We start from the raw sequence: 18,700 nt of genomic DNA on the forward strand, positions 1-18,700 counted from the left end.
TTTGAATGAATATTCACAATTGCCACCCTGAATCCAATTTCAAATAAAATTCCTCCATTTCCAGCAGTCGATGAACTGAATGTTCAACCACTTGGTAACTCTTCTTTGGTCTATGTGAGATTTATTGAAGACAACCTTCATCATAATCTTCATCAGACTGAAGAAGGGTCTCGACCCGAAATGTCACCCATTCCTTCTATCCAGAGATGCTGCCTAGATTTTGTGTCTATCTTCGGTGTAAATCAGCATCTGCAGTTCCATCCAACACATAATCTTCATGTTCCATATCTCAGACAACTGGTTCATTTATTTTGGTGCGTGGGAGCTCATGTCTCATAAATCTGATCGAGTTTTTTGAAGATGTGACCATAAAGGTTTATGAGGGTAGAGCTGTAGATGTTGTATACATGGACTTCAACAAAGCATTCTACAAGGTTCCAAATGGCGCTGCTCTGGAAGGTTAGATCGCATGGGATCCAAGGAATGGACAGAAAATCAGCATCATGGAAGGAAGCAGAGGGTGATAGTTGAAGGTTACTTCTCGGACTGGATGCATGTGACTAGTGGTGTGCTTCAGGGTTCAGTGCTGGTTCGATTAATGTTTGTCATCTATATCAATGATTTGGATGAGTACATACAGGGCAAGATTAGCAAGTTTGCAGATGATACAAAAGTTGGTGGCATTGCAGATAGTGAAGATGGTTGTGAAAAATTGCAGCAGGATCTGGATCAATTGGTCGGGTGGGTTGACGAATGGTTGATGGAATTTAATACTGAGAAATGTGACATGCTGGATTTAGTATAGGCTAACATGGGCAGGGCCTACACAGGGAATGGCAAGACTCTGGGGAGTGTTGTAGAGCAGAGGGATCTAGGCGTGCAGATGCATAATTCCATGAAAGTGGTCAAAAAGACAATAGATCAGGTATATGCACAGAGTCTCTTGCCCAAAGCAGTGGAATCAAGGGCCAGAGAAGGGAAAGGTGAAAAGATTTAATAGGAATCGGAGGGGTAACTCTTTCACACAATGAACTGCCAGATGGGATAGTTGAGGCACGGATTATCGCAACATTTAAGAAACAATATAGACACATACATGGACAGAACAGGTTTGGAGGGATACGGGCCAAATGCAGGCATGTGGGACCAGGTGGGATATGTTGCCGGTGTGGGCAAGATGGGCTGAAGTCATGGGTAAAAAGCCAGAACGGGGTACTGATTTTGGATGATCAGCCATGATCATATTGAATGGCGATGCCGGCTTGAAGGGCCGAATGACGAATGATCTACTACTACATTTATTTTCTATGTTTCTTTGTCATTTCCACACTGCATCACTCTACGACTATCAAAAACTCTACTCACCAATGTTCACCTATTATCTGCCACACTTTGTCCTGCCTCTCCTCTCTTCTAGCTTTCTTCCCCCTTCCTCAAGATTCCAGCATCTGCAATTTCTTATGTTTACCTTCTGATCTGAACCACCTCAGGGTAGTGTAGAAGGCATTTTGTACACTGACATTCATCGGTCAGATGCAATAAAAAAAAACAAGTGCTGGAGTAACTCAGTGGGTCACTGGAGATCATGGATCGGTGATGTTTCAGGTTGGGATCCTTCTTCAGACTGATTGTTTGAGAGGTGGTGAGAGGTGAAGAGAAGGGAGGCAGGACAATGCGTGTCAGGTAAAAGGTCGTTGGGGTAAGATTGGAGCGGGTGAGAGGAGTGGAGAAGTCAAGATGATTGATGTTGCATTGGCAGTTGCACTAAGCCTTGCACAGGGTGTCTAAGAGGAGGAGGGATGTTGGAGATGAAAGAAGGGTTCATCACTGGAATGTGAGGAATCCTTCCTACAGAATAAGGTGCGGAGGTGGAGGCGATGCAAGAAGAACTCTACATTATGGTGGGCCCATTAAAGTGTACGAGGGGTACAACATCAGGCCTTTATTTGTTTCTGAGTTCCAATTGTGTTATGCCAGTATGTGACTGGGAGTGATTAAGCATTGAATAGATTCAATCTCCCAGTAAGACAATAGATAATAGGTGCATTAGTAGGCTATTCAGCCATTCGAGCTAGCACCGCTATTCACTGTGATCATGGCTGATCATCTACAATCAGTACACCGTTCCTGCCTTCTTCCCATATCCATTGACTCTGCTATCTTTAATAGCACTATCTAACTCTCTCTTGAAAGCATCCAGAGAATTGGCCTCACTGCTTTCTGAGGCAGAGAATTCCACAGATTTACAACTCTGGGTGAAAAAGTTTTTCCTCATCTCCTTTCTAAATGGCCTACCACTAATTCTTAAACTGTGGCACCTGGTTCTGGAATCCCCCAACATCGGGAACATGTTTCCTGCCTCTATCATGTCTAATCCCTTAATAATCTTATATATTTCAAAAAGATATCCGATCATCCTTCTAAATACCAGTGTATAAAACCCCAGTCGCTCCATTCTTCAACATATGACAGTCCCGCCATCCCTGGAATTAACCTCGTGAACCTACACTGCACTCCATCAATAGCAAGAATGTCCTTCCTCAAATTTGCAGACCAAAACTGCAAACAATACTCCAGGTGTGGTCTCACCAGGGCCCCGTACAATTATAGAAGTACCTCTTGGCTCCTATACTCAACTCCACTTCTTATGAAGGCCAACATGCCATTAGCTTTTTTCACTGCCTTCTGTACCTGTATGCTTACTTTCAGTGTCTGATAAACAAGGACACCCAGATCTCGTTGTACTTCCGCTTTTCCTAACGACACCATTCAGATATTAATCTGCCTTCCTGTTCTTGCCACCAAAGTGCATAACCTCACATTTATCCACATTAAACTGCAACTGCCATGCATCTGCCCACTCACCCAACCTGTCCAAGTCACCCTGCATCCTCATAGCATCCTCCTCACAGTTCACATTACCACCCAGCTTTGTCATCTGCAAATTTGCTAATGTTACTTTGAATCCCTTCATCTAAATCATTAATATATATTGTAAATAGCTGCGGTCCCAGCACCGAGCCTTGTGGTACCCCACTAGTCACTGCCTGCCTTTCTGAAAGGGACCTGTTAATCCCTACTCTTTTTTTCCTGCCTGCCAACCAATTTTCTATCCATGTCAGTATCCTACCAGCAACACCATGTGCTCTAATTTTGGCCACTAATCTCCTATGTGTGTCCTTATCAGAGGCTTTCTGAAAGTCCAGGTACACTACATCCAGTGGCTCTCCCTTGTCCATTTTCCTAATTACATCCTCAAAATTTCCAGAAGATTAGTCAAGCATGATTTCCCCTTTGTAAATCCATGCTGACTCGGACCGATCCTGTGACTGCTATCCAAATGTGCTGCTATTTCATCTTTTATAATTGACTCCAGCATCTTCCCCACCACCAATGTCAGGCTAACTGGTCTATAATTCAGTTTTCTCTCTCCCTCCTTTCTTAGTAAGTGGGATAACATTAGCTACCCACCAATCCACAGGAACTAATTCTGAATCAGTAGAACATTGGAAAATGGTCACCAATGTGTCCACGATTTCTAGAGCCACTTCCTAAGTATCCTGGGATGCAAACCATCAGGTCCTGGGGATTTATCAGCCTTCAGTCCCATCAGTCTACCAGAATATGGAAAGAATTTCAAATAGAGGTTCCGCAGTGGATAAAGCAATCGGAAAAATCCATTGTGGAACTGCGCTCAATCGCTGATGCCATTGACAATTATCATCACGGTACCACCATCGCAAACATAGCAGGCACTTCCACAGGAGCCGTGTGGGCAATCCGAAACATTGTAGGATTAGTTGCTACTCCTTTCACAATGGGAATCTCACTAGTGCTCACCGGGGTGGGGAATCAGTAGCATGTACCTGCTTTCTTCCCATATCCCTTGATTCCGTTAGCCCTAAGAACTAAATCTAGCTCGGGAGACCTCCGTTCATTCTTGGTTTAGTGGGGCAGTGAGCCAGCTTTTTAGTTTAGTTTAGGGATACTGCACGGTAAACAGGCCCTTCAGACAACCGGGTCTGCACCGACCAGCGATCCCTGCACACTAACACTATATTACACATAGTACACATACATTTACCAAGCCAACTAACCTGCAAACCTGTACATTGGAGTGTGGGAGGAAACCGACGATCTGGGAGAAAACCCACGCGGTCTTGGGGAGAACATACAAACTCTGTACAGACAGCACCAGTAGTCAGGATCGAACCCGGGTCTCCGGTGCTGCATTTGCTGTAAGGCAGCAACTCTACCCCTGTGCCACCGTGGCACCCAAGTAAAGTGTAAGTTCCGTGGGGTAACTACAGCCTGTCCCATGGATGGGGCAGGAAATGGCTTTCAGGGTTGTGAGTATGAGATGTTGCACCTTCTCTGCCACTTGCTCTGAGCTTCAGTGCCCTCCTGACACGGAAGCCTGGCCTCTCAATGCCATGCCCAATGCTCCATGTTCATAGGTTCTACCAACAGAATTAGGCCATTCGGCCCATCAAGTCTACTTCACCATTCAATCATCGCTGATCTATATTCCCCTCTCCACCCCATTCTCCTGCCTTCACCCTATAACCCCTGACACCCGTACTAATCAAGAGCTTGTCAATCTCCGCCTTAAAAATATCCACTGACTTGGTCTCCACAGTCGTCTGTGGCAAAGAATGCCACAGATTCACCGCACTCTCACAAAATAAATTCCTTCTTATCTCCTTTCGAAAAGGTACGTCCTTTTATTATGAAACAATGGCCTCTGGTCCTAGACTGTACCACTAGTGGAAACATCCTCTCCATATTCACTCTATCCAGGAGTTTCACTATTTGGTAAGTTTCAATGAGTCTCCCCATCATCCTTCTAAACCCCAGCGTGCACAGGTCCAGTGCTATCAAATGCTCATCATCTGTTAACCCTCTCATTCCTTCTTCCCCACGTTGTCAAACACGGGTCTGAAGTTCCCACGAGGGATGTTGCAGAGATCTCTTCAGAGAGGTTTGAAACATTCAGGGTCTTTGCACATTCAAGGTTTCTATCTTTCACATGAGATATTCAGCCAAGGTATGGTGCCCTCTCAGATAGAAACATAGAATCGTACAGTAGTGAAACAGGCCCTTCAGCCCAACCCATCCATGCCAAACACAATGCCCTGAGTAAGTTGGGTTCCTATGACTGTTTGTTCAGCTGTTGTTGTTAACAACTGGGATGAAACTGTCCCTGAATCTTGAGGAGTGCCTTTCGCACTTCTGTACTTTTTGCCTAATGGGGGGGGGGGGGGGGGGGGGGGAGGGGGGGGGGGGGGGGGGGGGGGAGGGAATGGCCAGAAACTTCTTGGTTTCAGTTTTCCTTTTGATCTTGTGGACATTTTATGAGGTGCAGAATTAGGCCAAGCATCTTGAAGAGGAGGGAGCCAACATCACCTCAACCCTGCCATTCTACATTTCTTACCTTTGCCTGTATTAAAACCACTTAATTTCCAGCTACGCCTTTATCCCAGCAAATCAATCAATTAAATCATCTCTGACATCTTCTAATTGCCAATACATTCTTCCTATCCAGAGTGGAGCAGAAACGTAGAGTCGTTGTCTGTCAGCACCATCAGGACTACGGATACTGATGATTTGGAGCGTCCAATATTTCTCCCTCACCAGCAGCGTTCACGTAACACACAGGTATGTAGGTAAATTGGCTTGGTAAAACTGTAAATTGTCCCTAGTATGTGTAGGATAGTGTTAATGTGCAGGGATTACTGGTTGACGCAGACTCGGTGGGCCGAATTGGCTGTTTCCGCGCTGAATCTCTAAAACTAAATCTAAGCACTAAAAAAAATAAAAACGTTCAGTGCAAGGTAAATCCAGTAAAGCCAGATCAAAGATAGTACGAGGGTCCCCGATAAGGTAGATAGTAAGTCAGGACTGCTTTCTGGTTATGGTAAGATGGTTCAGTTGCCTGATAACAGCTGGGAAGAAACTATCCCTGAATCTTGCTCGTATTGATGGAGAGATTGTTGTCTTGACACAATGCTAGTAAACCCTCTGTAGGCAGCAATGGGGGCAGGTTATTATTAAAGTCCGTTAACTGCTGGGGTACAAGTCTACTAAACACAGTGACAAAGAGCAGATGTGAGCTCAAGGTTGCAACTGTTTGGGTGCTTGGTACATCCTCATCAACCAACACCAAACAAGAGGACATGACTTCAGAATTAAGGGACAGAAGTTTAGGGGGTAACATGAGGGGGAACTTCTTTACTCAGAGAGTGGTAGCTGTGTGCAATGAGCTTCCAGTGGAAGTGGTGGAGGCAGGTTCGTTGGTATCATTTAAAAATAAATTGGATAGGCATATGGATGAGAAGGGAATGGAGGGTTATGGTATGAGTGCATGCAGGTGGGACTAAGGGAAAAAAGGTGTTCGGCACAGACTTGTAGGGCTGAGATGGCCTGTTTCCGTGCTGTAATTGTTATATGGTTATATGTTATATGGTAACACAGAAGTTGATGAGAGTTGTTAGGAACATACCAGTAGTCCATTTGGCCCCTTGAGCCAGCACCGCCATGAGACAACATGAGACGGAGTATAGGAAGGAGATTGAAAATTTCATGTCCTGGTGTTGAGACATCTACCTTCTTCATCAGTCTGAAGGAAGGTCTCGACCCGAAACTTCACCCATTCCTTATCTCCAGAGATGCTGCCTGTCCTGTTGAATTATGCAGCATTTTGTGTCAGCCTTTCTCTCAATGTCAGCAAGACAAAGGAGATAGTGATTGACTTCAGGAAGCGAAGTGGTTGGTGTGATTTCTTGGTCGTTAGCTCAATATGGGTGGACCAGGAGAAGTCTTTGGTGATAGTGACTCCGAGGATTTTGACACATCTCTAATTAGGCGCCATCAATGCAAACAGAGGTCTGTGTACCATTTTGCTTCCTGAAATGTAAAGTAAGTTGAACTATCTAACAATAATACATGTTGTGTGCAAATGAAATTTGAATGTATTTAACATTTATTTTGCCTCAGATTGGAAAAGCCGTTCATCAAAAGCAATTTCATACAAATTCTGCTTCTCTTCCTGAAAAAAAAATGGGATTGGATGCAAAATTAGGTAGGTCTTTTGTATATTTTCTTTGATTGAATATTAACAATTTCCACCCTGAATCCTATTTCAAATAAAATTCCTCCATTTCCAGCAGTCGATGAACTGTGTTCAACCACTTGGTAACTCTTCTTTGGTCTATGTGAGATTTTTTTAAGTCAACCTTCATCATAATCTTCATCAGACTGAAGAAGGGTCTCGACCCGAAATGTCACCCATTCCTTCTATCCAGAGATGCTGCCTGACCCTAGATTTTGTGTCTATCTTCGGTGTAAATCGGAATCTGCAGTCCCTTCCAGCACATAATCTTCATGTTGCATATCTCAGACCACCGGTTCATGTCTTTTCGCCGACTATACATCATAACACTGGTGAAAAGAAAAAGGATTGTGAGCAGTTTTGGACCCCATCTAGTCTAGTCAATCTATCTAGTTTAGTACATCACTAAAACTGATCTTGGTATCTTCCGGTTTGCGTGGTTTTTCTATATGCGCAAAAATGGTACCTGATTGCACTACGATTTTTTGCCAGCTCACTCACCGTTCTCCTGTGCTGAGAGTGCACCAAGTTTCGTTCCAGTCGGTGGAAAATTACAAAAGTTATTAAGGTTTAGAAATTGTAAAAACTGCACGTGCGCAGATTGGTCTACTCTTCTGTTGACAGATTGCTTTTCTTTCCTGTCATTCGATGGGACGGCGACTCCCCTACCAACACCCACTGTCAATCACTGGCAGCGTGGAGAATAAAGCTGAAAGAGTGGAATGAGCAGAGAGTGGTGAGCGAGTGGGAGCAGGTGGGAGGGAGTGTCCTGCAGCCGAGGACCACCATCACGACGAGCCGGGAGTCGCTGATTGAAGCCGGGTGCCGGCAGCCGAGAGCCAAGAGCTGGGAGCCAGGAACCACTGAGTGGAGCCGGGAGCTGCTTAGTGGAGCTGGGAGGTGCTGAGGTGGGCCGGGAGTCGTGAGTGGGGCCGGGAGTCGTTGAGTGGGGTCGTGAGTCATGAGCGAGGAAGGGATCGGTTGAGTGAGTCTGGGTACGGCTGAGTGAGGCCGGGGCCAGGAGCCGCTGGATGAGGCCGGATCCGGGGCTGAGAGCCGCAGTGCGAGGCCGGGGCAGCAGCGTAAGGCCGGAGCCGTACCAAAGCCAGTGGGGAGTGGCAGCGGTAGGCCACAGCAGCATCAGAGCATGGTAGTGGCAGCGGTAGGCCACAGCAGTGGCAGGGGTAGGCAGCAGCAGGGGTAGGCAGCGGCAGGGTTAGGCTATGGCAGAGCTCCCCTTGCTCCCACCCCACCGGTCCTCGATAGACCCGTCTGAAACCATCCCCGACCCCCGGTTACAGAACGCTCCCACCTGCCCCTGCCTGAAGCCGTTCCCGTCCCCAGCTGCAGTTTATTCAGCCCACAACATGGGTACTAGCCATTCGTCCCAGGACGCTCCCCACCCCACCTGAAGCCATCCCCGTCCTCTGCTACGGGACCTTCCCCACCCCATTAGCCCCCATCTTGAGATGGTTTGTACCGACATCCGACCATGTGGCTTTTTGTAGCTGACCCATAGTGCCTTTTCTCTCCCTCGGGATTCTTTGGTTGTGCTAACATATAGCAGCAAATGTGACATGACACATAAACGGGGGTCAGGTGGGTACGCCCGGAATTCCATTGTTAGTCCTGAAGTTCCCGGTCTGCTCTGCTTGACCAGCTCCCAGATAGTAAATGTAACTTGGTCAGCTGATATGACCATGTTGTCCAGTCTTAGATGATGTAGGGACTGGACCCTTTGGGCTGAGACTAAAGCCATCAGCATTACCGTTTTCAGTGTGAGCTGTTGCAGAGTCAGGGATCTGGCTGGTGACCATCCCCTTAGAAATGACAGGACGATACTGACGTCCCAGATAATAATAATAATAATAATATCTTTTATTGTCATTGCACGTCAGTGCAACGTCAGATCTGGGTGTACCTTGGTCTAGGGGGGTTGGTATTAAAGATGCCTTTCATTAGTTTGGCCACCAGCAGATGTGATCCTATGGACTGTTGTCTTGGTGCCTGCCATAGATAGGCTGACAGAGCACTCCTAGCACAATTAATTGTACTGTAACTCAGACCTTCATCGTAGTGAAGGCTGGACAGGAACTCCAGTACATTCGTTATAGTTGCTGTTCTATATGTCGCCCCAGTTCTTGAACAGTACGCTTCCCACTTCCTGATGCTGGAGAGGTACTGTTTCTTGGTGGATTGTCGGTGAGATGCTGTCATCGTGTCCATGGTTTTGTTTGACAGTCCCAGGTCCAAAAACGGTCTTTTTAAATTCTGCAACCCAACAGATTTATTCTGTCATGGCACAGATGACTCTCGCCTGTGACAGGGTGGACCAACAGATGTGGCCTTCTGGGAATGGTCATGGGTGGTTCAGTGACCATGTCAAGGACCACAGGGAACCATGGCTGTGTAGGCCAATGGGGTACTACCAAAATACCTGAAGCAGAGTCCATTGTATTTTGCATAGGACCCGACTGATGAGGCAGAAAGGGGGAAAGGCATAGAAAAACAATTTTCCCCAATTCAGCGAGAAAGCGTCCATCGCTGCTGCCTCAGGGTCTGGTTCCCAAGCGACATTTGTTGATACCTGGTGATTCAGTCAGGATGCGAAGAGATTGATATCTGGTGTTCCATATTGCTTTGTAATTTCAGCAAATACTTTGGGGTTTAACATCCATTCGGTGTTATCGTTGAATTTTCGTGACCTGGTGTCTGCCACGGTATTAAGCTTACCTGGTAGGTAAGTTGCTGATAGCCAGATATGTCTGTCGACACACCATTGCCAGATTGTGTTGACCAGATTATCACATGATATCGATTTTATCCCGCCCATATAGTTAATATAGGCCACCACTGTGGTATTGTCAATTTGTAGGCAGACATGCAAATGGTGCATAGCAGGACAGTAAGCTTTTAGACCATAAAACGCACCCAACATTTCCAAATAATTTATACCCAGTGTCTGTAGTAGTGATCATTCTTGTATATTCCATCTACCACCCATACTAAATATAGTGTTAGTTGCACCCCAGCCTTGAGCACTAGCATCCGTTTGTATCATGATTGTTGTGTTATTGGTAATGATTGCGCTGGAAGTATGCCAAATGTTCACTTTCCACCATTGTAATTCTGATATTGCTTTAGCTGGTAATTTCATGGGTCGATCAAAATGACCTGCATGTTGTTTTAGCGCTTGCACCTTTGCTCTTTGTAAGTTTTGGTAATGCAAAGGTCCAAGCTGGGTAGCTGGAAATGCTGCTACTAATTTCCCAATTACTCTTGCCACCTGTCGAATAGTTGGTTGATTAGTGATCATTAATTTGTTGCAGGCTTGTGCCAATTCTGCTGCTTTTTCTTTTGGCAACGTTACAGACATGTGGACTGAATTAATTGTGAAACCCAGATAGTCCATAGTTGTGGATGGCGTCAACTTAGATTTATCTGGATGTATGACAAACCCCAGAGTTTCAAACAAATGTTTGGTGGCTAATACTGCTGATTTAGCTAATTCCAGGGTTTTGCCCACTATCAAAATATCATCAAGATATGCCATTACAATATGTTTTTGTTTTCTTAGTATCGCCAAGGCCAGTTTTAATATCTTGGTAAATAGTCTTGGGGCTGATGTTAGACCATTAGGCAACACTTTATACTGCCATTGTTGCCCCATCCAGTTAAACTTTAGGTATCTACGATGATCCTTATGAATGGGTACTAAATAGTATGCATCTTTTAGATCGATGCATGCCATGAAGTATCCTCTGGAAATCAATTGTTTGGTGGTAACAAATGTTTCCATTTTGAAATGTATATACTTGACAAAAGTATTTAATGTTGTTAAGTCAATGATGATGCGACATCCACCATTTCTTTTGGTTTTTGTAAAGATATTTGATACAAATTCCAAAGGGTCATGTTCCGATTTCTCTATGACTTTGTATGTAGTCTCACCAGTTCTGCCTGTCCCTCGAATTTTTCTTTTTGTGAGAGGGTAAACTCCCTGTGGGGTGTATGCTGAACTGGCGGCATACTTTTTTGTATTCAAAAACGAATTCAATTTTGTAACCCTGAATACTTTGTAGTATATAATTATCGAGAGATAGCCCTGCATGCTTCCAAAAACAGGTGTAACCTTCCCCCAGTTAGTAAAGGCCCTGCACCTTTAATGTTCTGGAAGGAACCAGACCCACCCACTGTACCTCCATTTTTACCGGTAAAATATTCATTTCTTGGGTTTCCGGCTCTTCATCGGTCGAGGTGTTGCTGTGTGGGGTTGACGCATCTTCCATGGGGTCCGCTCTGGGCCCTGTCCTAAAAAAGACCTCCGGGGATGATATGCGGGCCCCATGCTTTCACCAGCACCATGATGTTGCCGCCTGCTGGTGGATGTGTACGGGTGCTGCCATCTGGGTTGCGTGGCCTTGCTCGTTCCGGGGCCTGCCCTCATGAGTTCAAGTGCTTTAGACTCCTCGTCCAGATCTTTTACCTGCTTCGGCAGGTCTTTACCAAATAGCAGGATTTGAGGTTGTGAGGTCGGAGTTTTGCACAATCCTGCAAATTTGGGATTGAGGGCAGGTCTTCTGGCTACTTTCTGCAGGTTGTTGATTTCGTACTGTGTGTTACACAGTAGAGCCAAGGTGTCTTGTTGGTTGTTGGTCATTTCGACACCATCCACGGAACGAGCGTATTATGTAATGGCTGACGTCAGGAGCTTCAGAATTTTTTGGAGTTTTAGTTCTTGGGTTCGTATGCCCAACCCAATGTACCCCCAGATTTGGTTGTGGTCGGCCGGTACATTGAGCGAAATACAATTCTCCGGGGGCATGTATAATTCCAACGCCTTATTGACTACCTGTTCTTGAAGTGGGTTGAAGGACAGGTAGTCAATACTAGCCACCAGTTTAGGCTGCAACGGCTGTCCCACTCGCGGTGTTACTGCGTAGCGGTTTACCACTCCCAGCAGCTCTTCCTGTTCCTGCACCCCCAGAATACTGCTGTTGTCTTCAGCCAAAGACCCCGCTTCTTGACCAGCCCAGCCCTGGTCACCAACGCTCCCCTCTGCTGAGGGAGATGTGATGGCCAGTGCTGGATATTGCACTGTTGCGGGTGTGCATGCACTCCCTTGTCGGGCTTGCCCCATCTCCCGGAGCAAGTCCCGCTGGAGCATTTGCGCCATCAACCGCTCCATGCGGGACAAAAGGTCACCTCTGCAAATCGCAGCAATGAAGGAGGAAAGTATCCTGGCCTAGATCTTACAGGGAGCAAATGAAGGGAGGGAGAAAATTACTGGGGTGAGGTTTAACACTTGCAGGAGGATACTTACTGATGAGCCGAAGGTACTCCTGGGCTAGTACAGGCCTGATGGGCAAAATGGGCTCTTTAAAAGGCACTTTTAGTGAAAGGCACTTTTTCTGGACTTTTCCTGGCCTGGCACGGACCTTTTGGGCCAAAATGCTCCTTCTGGGCAAATAACGGGCATTTGGGGCAAAAGTGACTGGTTTCTCGGCTAATGGGAGCCTTGTGGGCCGAAATTAGTGGTTTCAGGCAGACCAAAACTCATTTCATTTCATTTCCAATTGCATTGCAGTTTCAAGCACAGGGCAGGCTCAAGCCAAACAGCTGATTGCATTTTCACTTCGTTTCCATTGCCATTGCACTTTCAAGCAAAGGGCAGGCTCAAGCCAAACTGCTCATTGCATTTTCACTTCATTTCTTTTGCCATTGTAGTTTCAAGCACAGGGCAGGCCCAAGCCAAACAACTCATTGCATTTTCACTTCATTTCCATTGCTATTGCAGTTTCAAGCACAGGCCAGGCCAAACAACTCATTTCATTTTCATTAAGGGCTAACAAATCATTTATTCAAGTACATTGCACACTCACAGTTTTCTATAACCATATAACCATATAACAATTACAGCACGGAAACAGGCTAACTCGGCTCTTCTAGTCCGTGCCGAACACTTATTCTCCCCTAGTCCCATCTACCTGCACTCAGACCATAACCCTCCATTCCTTTCCTGTCCATATACCTATCCAATTTATTTTTAAATGATAAAATCGAACCTGCCTCCACCACTTCCACTGGAAGCTCATTCCACACAGCTACCACTCTCTGAGTAAAGAAGTTCCCCCTCATGTTACCCCTAAACTTCTGTCCCTTAATTCTCAAGTCATGTCCTCTTGTTTAAATCTTCCCTGCTCTCAATGGGACAAGCTTATCCACTTCAACTCCGTCTATCCCTCTCATCATTTTAAAGACTTCTATTAAATCCCCCCTTAACCTTCTGCGCTCCAAAGTATAAAGACCTAACTTGTTCAACCTTTCTCTGTAACTTAGTTGCTGAAACCCAGGCAACATTCTAGTAAATCTCCTCTGTACTCTCTCTATTTTGTTGACATCCTTCCTATAATTAGGCGACCAAAATTGTACACCATACTCCAGAATTGGCCTCACCAATGCCTTGTACAATTTTAACATTACATCCCAACTTCTATACTCAATGCTCTGATTTATAAAGGCCAGCACACCAAAAGCATTCTTTACCGCCCTATCTACATGAGATTCCACCTTCAGGGAACTGTGCACAGTTATTCCTAGATCCCTCTGTTCAACTGCATTCCTCACTACCATTTACCATGTACGTCCTATTTTGATTTGTCCTGCCAAGATGTAGCACCTCACACTTATCAGCATTAAACTCCATCTGCCATCTTTCAGCCCACTCTTCCAAATGGCCTAAATCTCTCTGTAGATTTGAAAATCTACTTCATTATCCCCAACACCACCTATCTTAGTATCATCTGCATACTTACTAATCCAATTTACCACACCATCATCCAGATCATTGATGTACATGACAAACAACAGTGGACCCAACACAGATCCCTGTGGCACCCAACTAATCACCAGCCTCCAACCTGACAAACAGCCATCCAAAATTACTCTCTGGCATCTCCCATTCAGCCACTGTTGAATCCATCTTGCTACTCCACCATTAATACCCAACAATTGAACCTTCTTAACCAACGTTCCATGAGGAACATCATGACCTTCCAGGCACAAATCCATGTTGACTGTTCCTAATCAGACCCTGTTTATCCAGATGCTTATATATATTATCTCTAAGTATCCTTTCCATTAATTTGCCCACCACTGACGTCAAACCAACAGGTCTATAATTGCTAGGTTTACTCTTAGAACCCTTTTTAAACAATGGAACAACATGTGCAGGACGCCAATCCTCCGGCACTATTCCCGTTTCTATTGACAATTGAAATATTTCTGTCATAGCCCCTGCTATTTCTACACTAACTTCCCTCAATATCCTAGGAAATATCCTGTCAGGACATGGAGATTTTCCAGGACCTATAGATTCCCAGCTCAGACAGAGAGTCATGATCTCTCCCTCACCATCTTGCAGACAGACTGAGCCACTTCCGGATTTATAGTCCCTCCCCCTCCCACCAGAAGGCCTCCTCCTGCACCTCTTTTCTAGGTTTCTATGTCATTTCCCCACAGCATCACTCTATCACTCTATGATTACCAAAAACTCTACTCACCAATGTTCACCTATTATCTGCCACACTTTCTCCTGCCTCGCCTCTCTTCTAGCTTGCTTCCCCCTGCCTCAAGATTCCAGCATCTGCAATTTCTTGTGTTCACTTTCAGAGCGTCTGGAATTTTTTAAGGATGTGATAAGTAAAATGGATGAAGGAGAGCTAGTGGATGTAGTGTATGTAACTTTCAGAAATCCTTTGATAAGGTCCCACACAGGATATTGGTGGGCAAAATTAGAGCACATGGTATTGGGGGTAGGGAATTGACATGGATAGAGAATTGGTTGGCAGACAGGAAGCAAAGAGTAGGAATAAACGGGTCCTTTTCAGAATGGTGGGCAGTGGCGAGTGGAGTGCCGCAAGGCTCAGTGCTGGGGCTGCAAATATTTAAAATATATTTATTAATGATTTAGAAGTATAATGGAGTTTATAATGGAATTATAAGTAACATTAGCAAGTTTGCAGATGACACAAAGCTGGGTGGCAGTGTGAACTGCAAAGAGGATGTTAGGAGGTTGCAGGGTGACTTGGACAGGTTGAGTGAGTGGGCCGATGCATGGCAGATGCAGTATAGTGTAGATAAATGTGAGGTTATCCACTTGGCGGCAAAAACAAGGAGGCAGATTATTATCTCAATGGTGTCAGATTAGGTAAAGGGGAAGTACAACGAGACTTGGGTGTCCTTGTACACCAGTCACTGAAAATAAACATGCAGGTACAGCAGAGTGAAGAAATCTTATGGCATGTTAGCCTTCATAAGGAGAGGATTTGAGTATAGGAGTAAAGAGGTTGTATAGGGCCCTGGTGAGACCACATCTGGAGTATTGTGTGCAGTTTTGGTCTCCTAATTTGAGGAAGGACATTCTTGCTATTAATGCAGTGCAGCGTAGGTTCACGAGGTTAATCCCCGGGATGGCGGGACTGTCATATGAGGAAAGATTGGAAAGACTGGGCTTGTATTCACTGGAGTTTAGATGGATGAGAGGGGATCTTATAGAGACGTATACAATTATGAAAGGACTGGATAAGCTAGATACAGGAAAAATGATCCCAATGTTGGGAGAGTCCAGAACCAGGGGCCACAGTCCAAGAATAAAGGGGAGGCTGAGGTGAGAAAAAACGTTTTCACCAAGAGAGTTGTGAAATTGTGGAATTCTCTGCCACAGAAGGCAGAGGAAGCCAATTCACTGGATTAATTAAAAAGAGAGTTAGATAGAGCTCCAGGGGCTAGCAGAATCAAGGGATATGGGGAGAAGGCAGGCACAGGGTACTGATTGTGGATGATCAGCCATGATCACAATGAATTGTGGTGCTGGCTTGAAGGGCCAAATTGCCTCCTCCTGCACCTATTTTCTATGTTTCTATGTTTATATGTTTCTTAACCACCTCAGGGTAGTGTAGAAGGCATTTTGTACACTGGCATTAATCGGTCAGATGCAATAAAAAAAAAACAAGTGCTGGAGTAACTCAGTAGGTCTCTGGAGAATTGGGTCGGTGATGTTTCGGGTTGGGATCCTTCTTCAGACTGATTGTTGAGGGTGGTGAGAAAGCTGGAAGAGAGGGGAGGCGGGACAATGTGTGTCAGGTAAAAGGTGGTTGGGGTAAGATTGGAGCGGATGAGAGGAGTGGAGGTCAAGACGATTGATGTCACATTGGTAGTTGCACTAAGCCTTGCACGGGGTGTCCGAGAGGAGGAGGGATGTTGGAGATGGGAGAAGGGTTCATCACTGGGATGTGAGGAATCCTTCCTACAGAATGAGGTGTGGAGGTGGAGGTGATGCAAGAAGAACTACATTATGGTGGGCCCAGCTCTCGTTAAGGTGTATGATGGGTACTAAATCAGGCATTTATTTGTTTCTATTTGAGTTCCAATTGTGTTATGCTAGTTTGTGACTGGAAGTGATTAAACATTGTCGATATTATCTTTGCAATCTTCCAGAAAGAAAATGGAAAGAATTTCAAACGGAGGTTCCCTGGTGTACGAAGCAAGCAACAAAATACATTGTGGAACTGCGCACAATCGCTGATGACATTGACAATTATCATCAAGGTGCCACCATCGCAAACATAGCAGGCACTTCCACAGGAGCCTTGGGGGGAATCCTAACCATCGCTGGAATAGTTGCTGCCCCTTTCACAATGGGAACCTCGCTCGTGCTCACTGGGGTGGGGCTGGGGGCGGGCGTGCTTGGTGGGGTCACTAACATTGTGGCCAACATTACTGATAATTTAAAACAAAATAATGAACAGAAAAGAGTGAATGAAATTGTAGAACAATACCAAGACATGACCAAACACCTGACTGATACATTAACTCAGCTCAACCAAGTCATTGAATTCCTGATACAGGGTGAGGAGAGGAGGACTCCAGTTACAAACGTAGCTAATGCCGCCCAGGGTCTGGTGAGTGGCTTAGGTTTTGCGTCCGTATTGACGACAACACTGACCCGGAATGCGATGGTTACATTCAGAGCTATGTCAGGAGTTCTGGCAGGACTCACAATAGCATGGGATTTATTTTCCATTGTAAAAGATGTAAACGAACTTGGAAAAAAGATGACTGAAATTTCTAAGATGATCCGACAGATAGCTACAAACATGGAGGAGGAAAAGGGCAATTTTGAGAAAACGCTTTTAGACTTGAAGAAATGCGATGAGCTGAACAATTATCTGGTTGGTTACTGATCATACAGAGATCAAATTAATTACTCTGAATTCACTCTCCCTTATTCTTTGCAAACTATTCTTCATTATTCTTTGCAGCTTCAGTTTTTATTTCTAATGCTGAAATACATATATTCTCAGCACCCTTTCCAGCTTTCCAAACCTCCCTCCTCTAAGATGTTATGCAAAATGTTCCTCTTTAAAGCAAAAGTTTGTTGTCTCCATTAAATTGACCCCAAAGCATTAGCATCAAGAAAGCCCCCAAAGCAGACTGCTCCTCACAGAACCTGCCACAACAGCACGGTGGCGCTGCGGTAGAGTTGCTGCCTTACAGCGCCAGAGACCTGACTACCAGTGCTGTCTGTACCGAGTTTGTACCTTCTCCCCGTAACCTGTTTGGGTTTTCTCCAGGGCCTCCAGTTTCCTCCCACACTCCAAGGACGTACAGATTTGTACATGGTTTGGTATAAATGTAAAATTGTCCCTAGTGTGTGCACATAGTATTAGTGTGCGGGGATCGCAGGACGGCGTGGACTCGGTGGGCCAAAGGGCCTGTTTCCACGCTGTAACTAAACTAAACTAATATATCTAGGCCTAGGTGCAAAGTGTTTGTGGCCAATGGGCTGCTGTGGAATCCACCATAACTGCTTCTTGGACATAGAACATGGAATATAGAACCGTTCAGCACAAGGACAGCCCATAATATCAGTGCAGAACGTGAAACGAATAGATCAAAGAAGATGCTGATCTGGAAAAGTACAATGGCTCATTGTTGGATGAGGGGAAAATGACAACGAGGCATATAAACAGTAAAATTAATCACGGGGACAATGAAACTAGTATGATTGTTTTCCCAAAACTTTCAATTGTTCATAATTATAATCATGTATGGACCAGGTATGGGCAGATGGGATTAGTGCAGCTGGGACATGTTAGCCAGTGTGGGCAATTTGGGCCAAAGTGCCTGTTTCCACGCTGTATCACTCTATGACAATAACTCTATAAGATTTGAAAATGCAGTACATTTATTCAATTTGCTCACCAAAACTGGCATTGTGAACAAGAAATGTGTTTATAAAATACATTTGAGTTACTTGTCTTTTAGTGCAAAATGTGTCAATGTTTAGTGTATCTAATGATGCCTTCATTTCCTCAGAACTGTACATTTTAGATCATTTTAAGCTGCCCAACTGATTATCTTACACAGCATTTTTGCTACATGAATTATAAATAATTGTAATGCTTTGTGTGATTGAGAATTTAAAGATTTATTTCTCCTGTACAAGAATAATTCCTGAAATAAAGGAAGCAATTAGTTATGCAGAATGCTTTTTAAAGACTGAGATTTTTTTTTGCATCGGGTGAT

The 18,700-nt window shown here is 44.9% G+C and overlaps 1 protein-coding gene across 1 annotated transcript; it reads left to right on the forward strand.

Annotated features, from left to right (window-relative positions):
- Window positions 1-7,006: 7,006 nt before the first annotated feature.
- Window positions 7,007-17,716, forward strand: LOC116982381 (apolipoprotein L3-like). Its single transcript, XM_033035593.1, has 2 exons — window positions 7,007-7,081; window positions 16,610-17,716. Exons 1-2 carry the CDS (start codon window positions 7,060-7,062, stop codon window positions 17,353-17,355), a joined length of 768 nt encoding a protein of 255 aa, XP_032891484.1. The 5' UTR covers window positions 7,007-7,059; the 3' UTR covers window positions 17,356-17,716.
- The last annotated feature ends 984 nt before the right edge of the window (window positions 17,717-18,700 follow it).

Source organism: Amblyraja radiata, chromosome 1 (genome assembly GCF_010909765.2).
Source record: "Amblyraja radiata isolate CabotCenter1 chromosome 1, sAmbRad1.1.pri, whole genome shotgun sequence".
NCBI classification, from domain to species: Eukaryota; Metazoa; Chordata; class Chondrichthyes; order Rajiformes; family Rajidae; genus Amblyraja; species Amblyraja radiata.

Bases quoted from the DNA above. Each gene is read 5' to 3' on its own strand.
- LOC116982381 (XM_033035593.1), top strand. From the start codon at position 7,060: ATGGGATTGGATGCAAAATTAG. The intron at 7,082-16,609 runs GTAGGTCTTTTG...GCAATCTTCCAG, and splicing joins GGGATTGGATGCAAAATTAG to AAAGAAAATGGAAAGAATTT.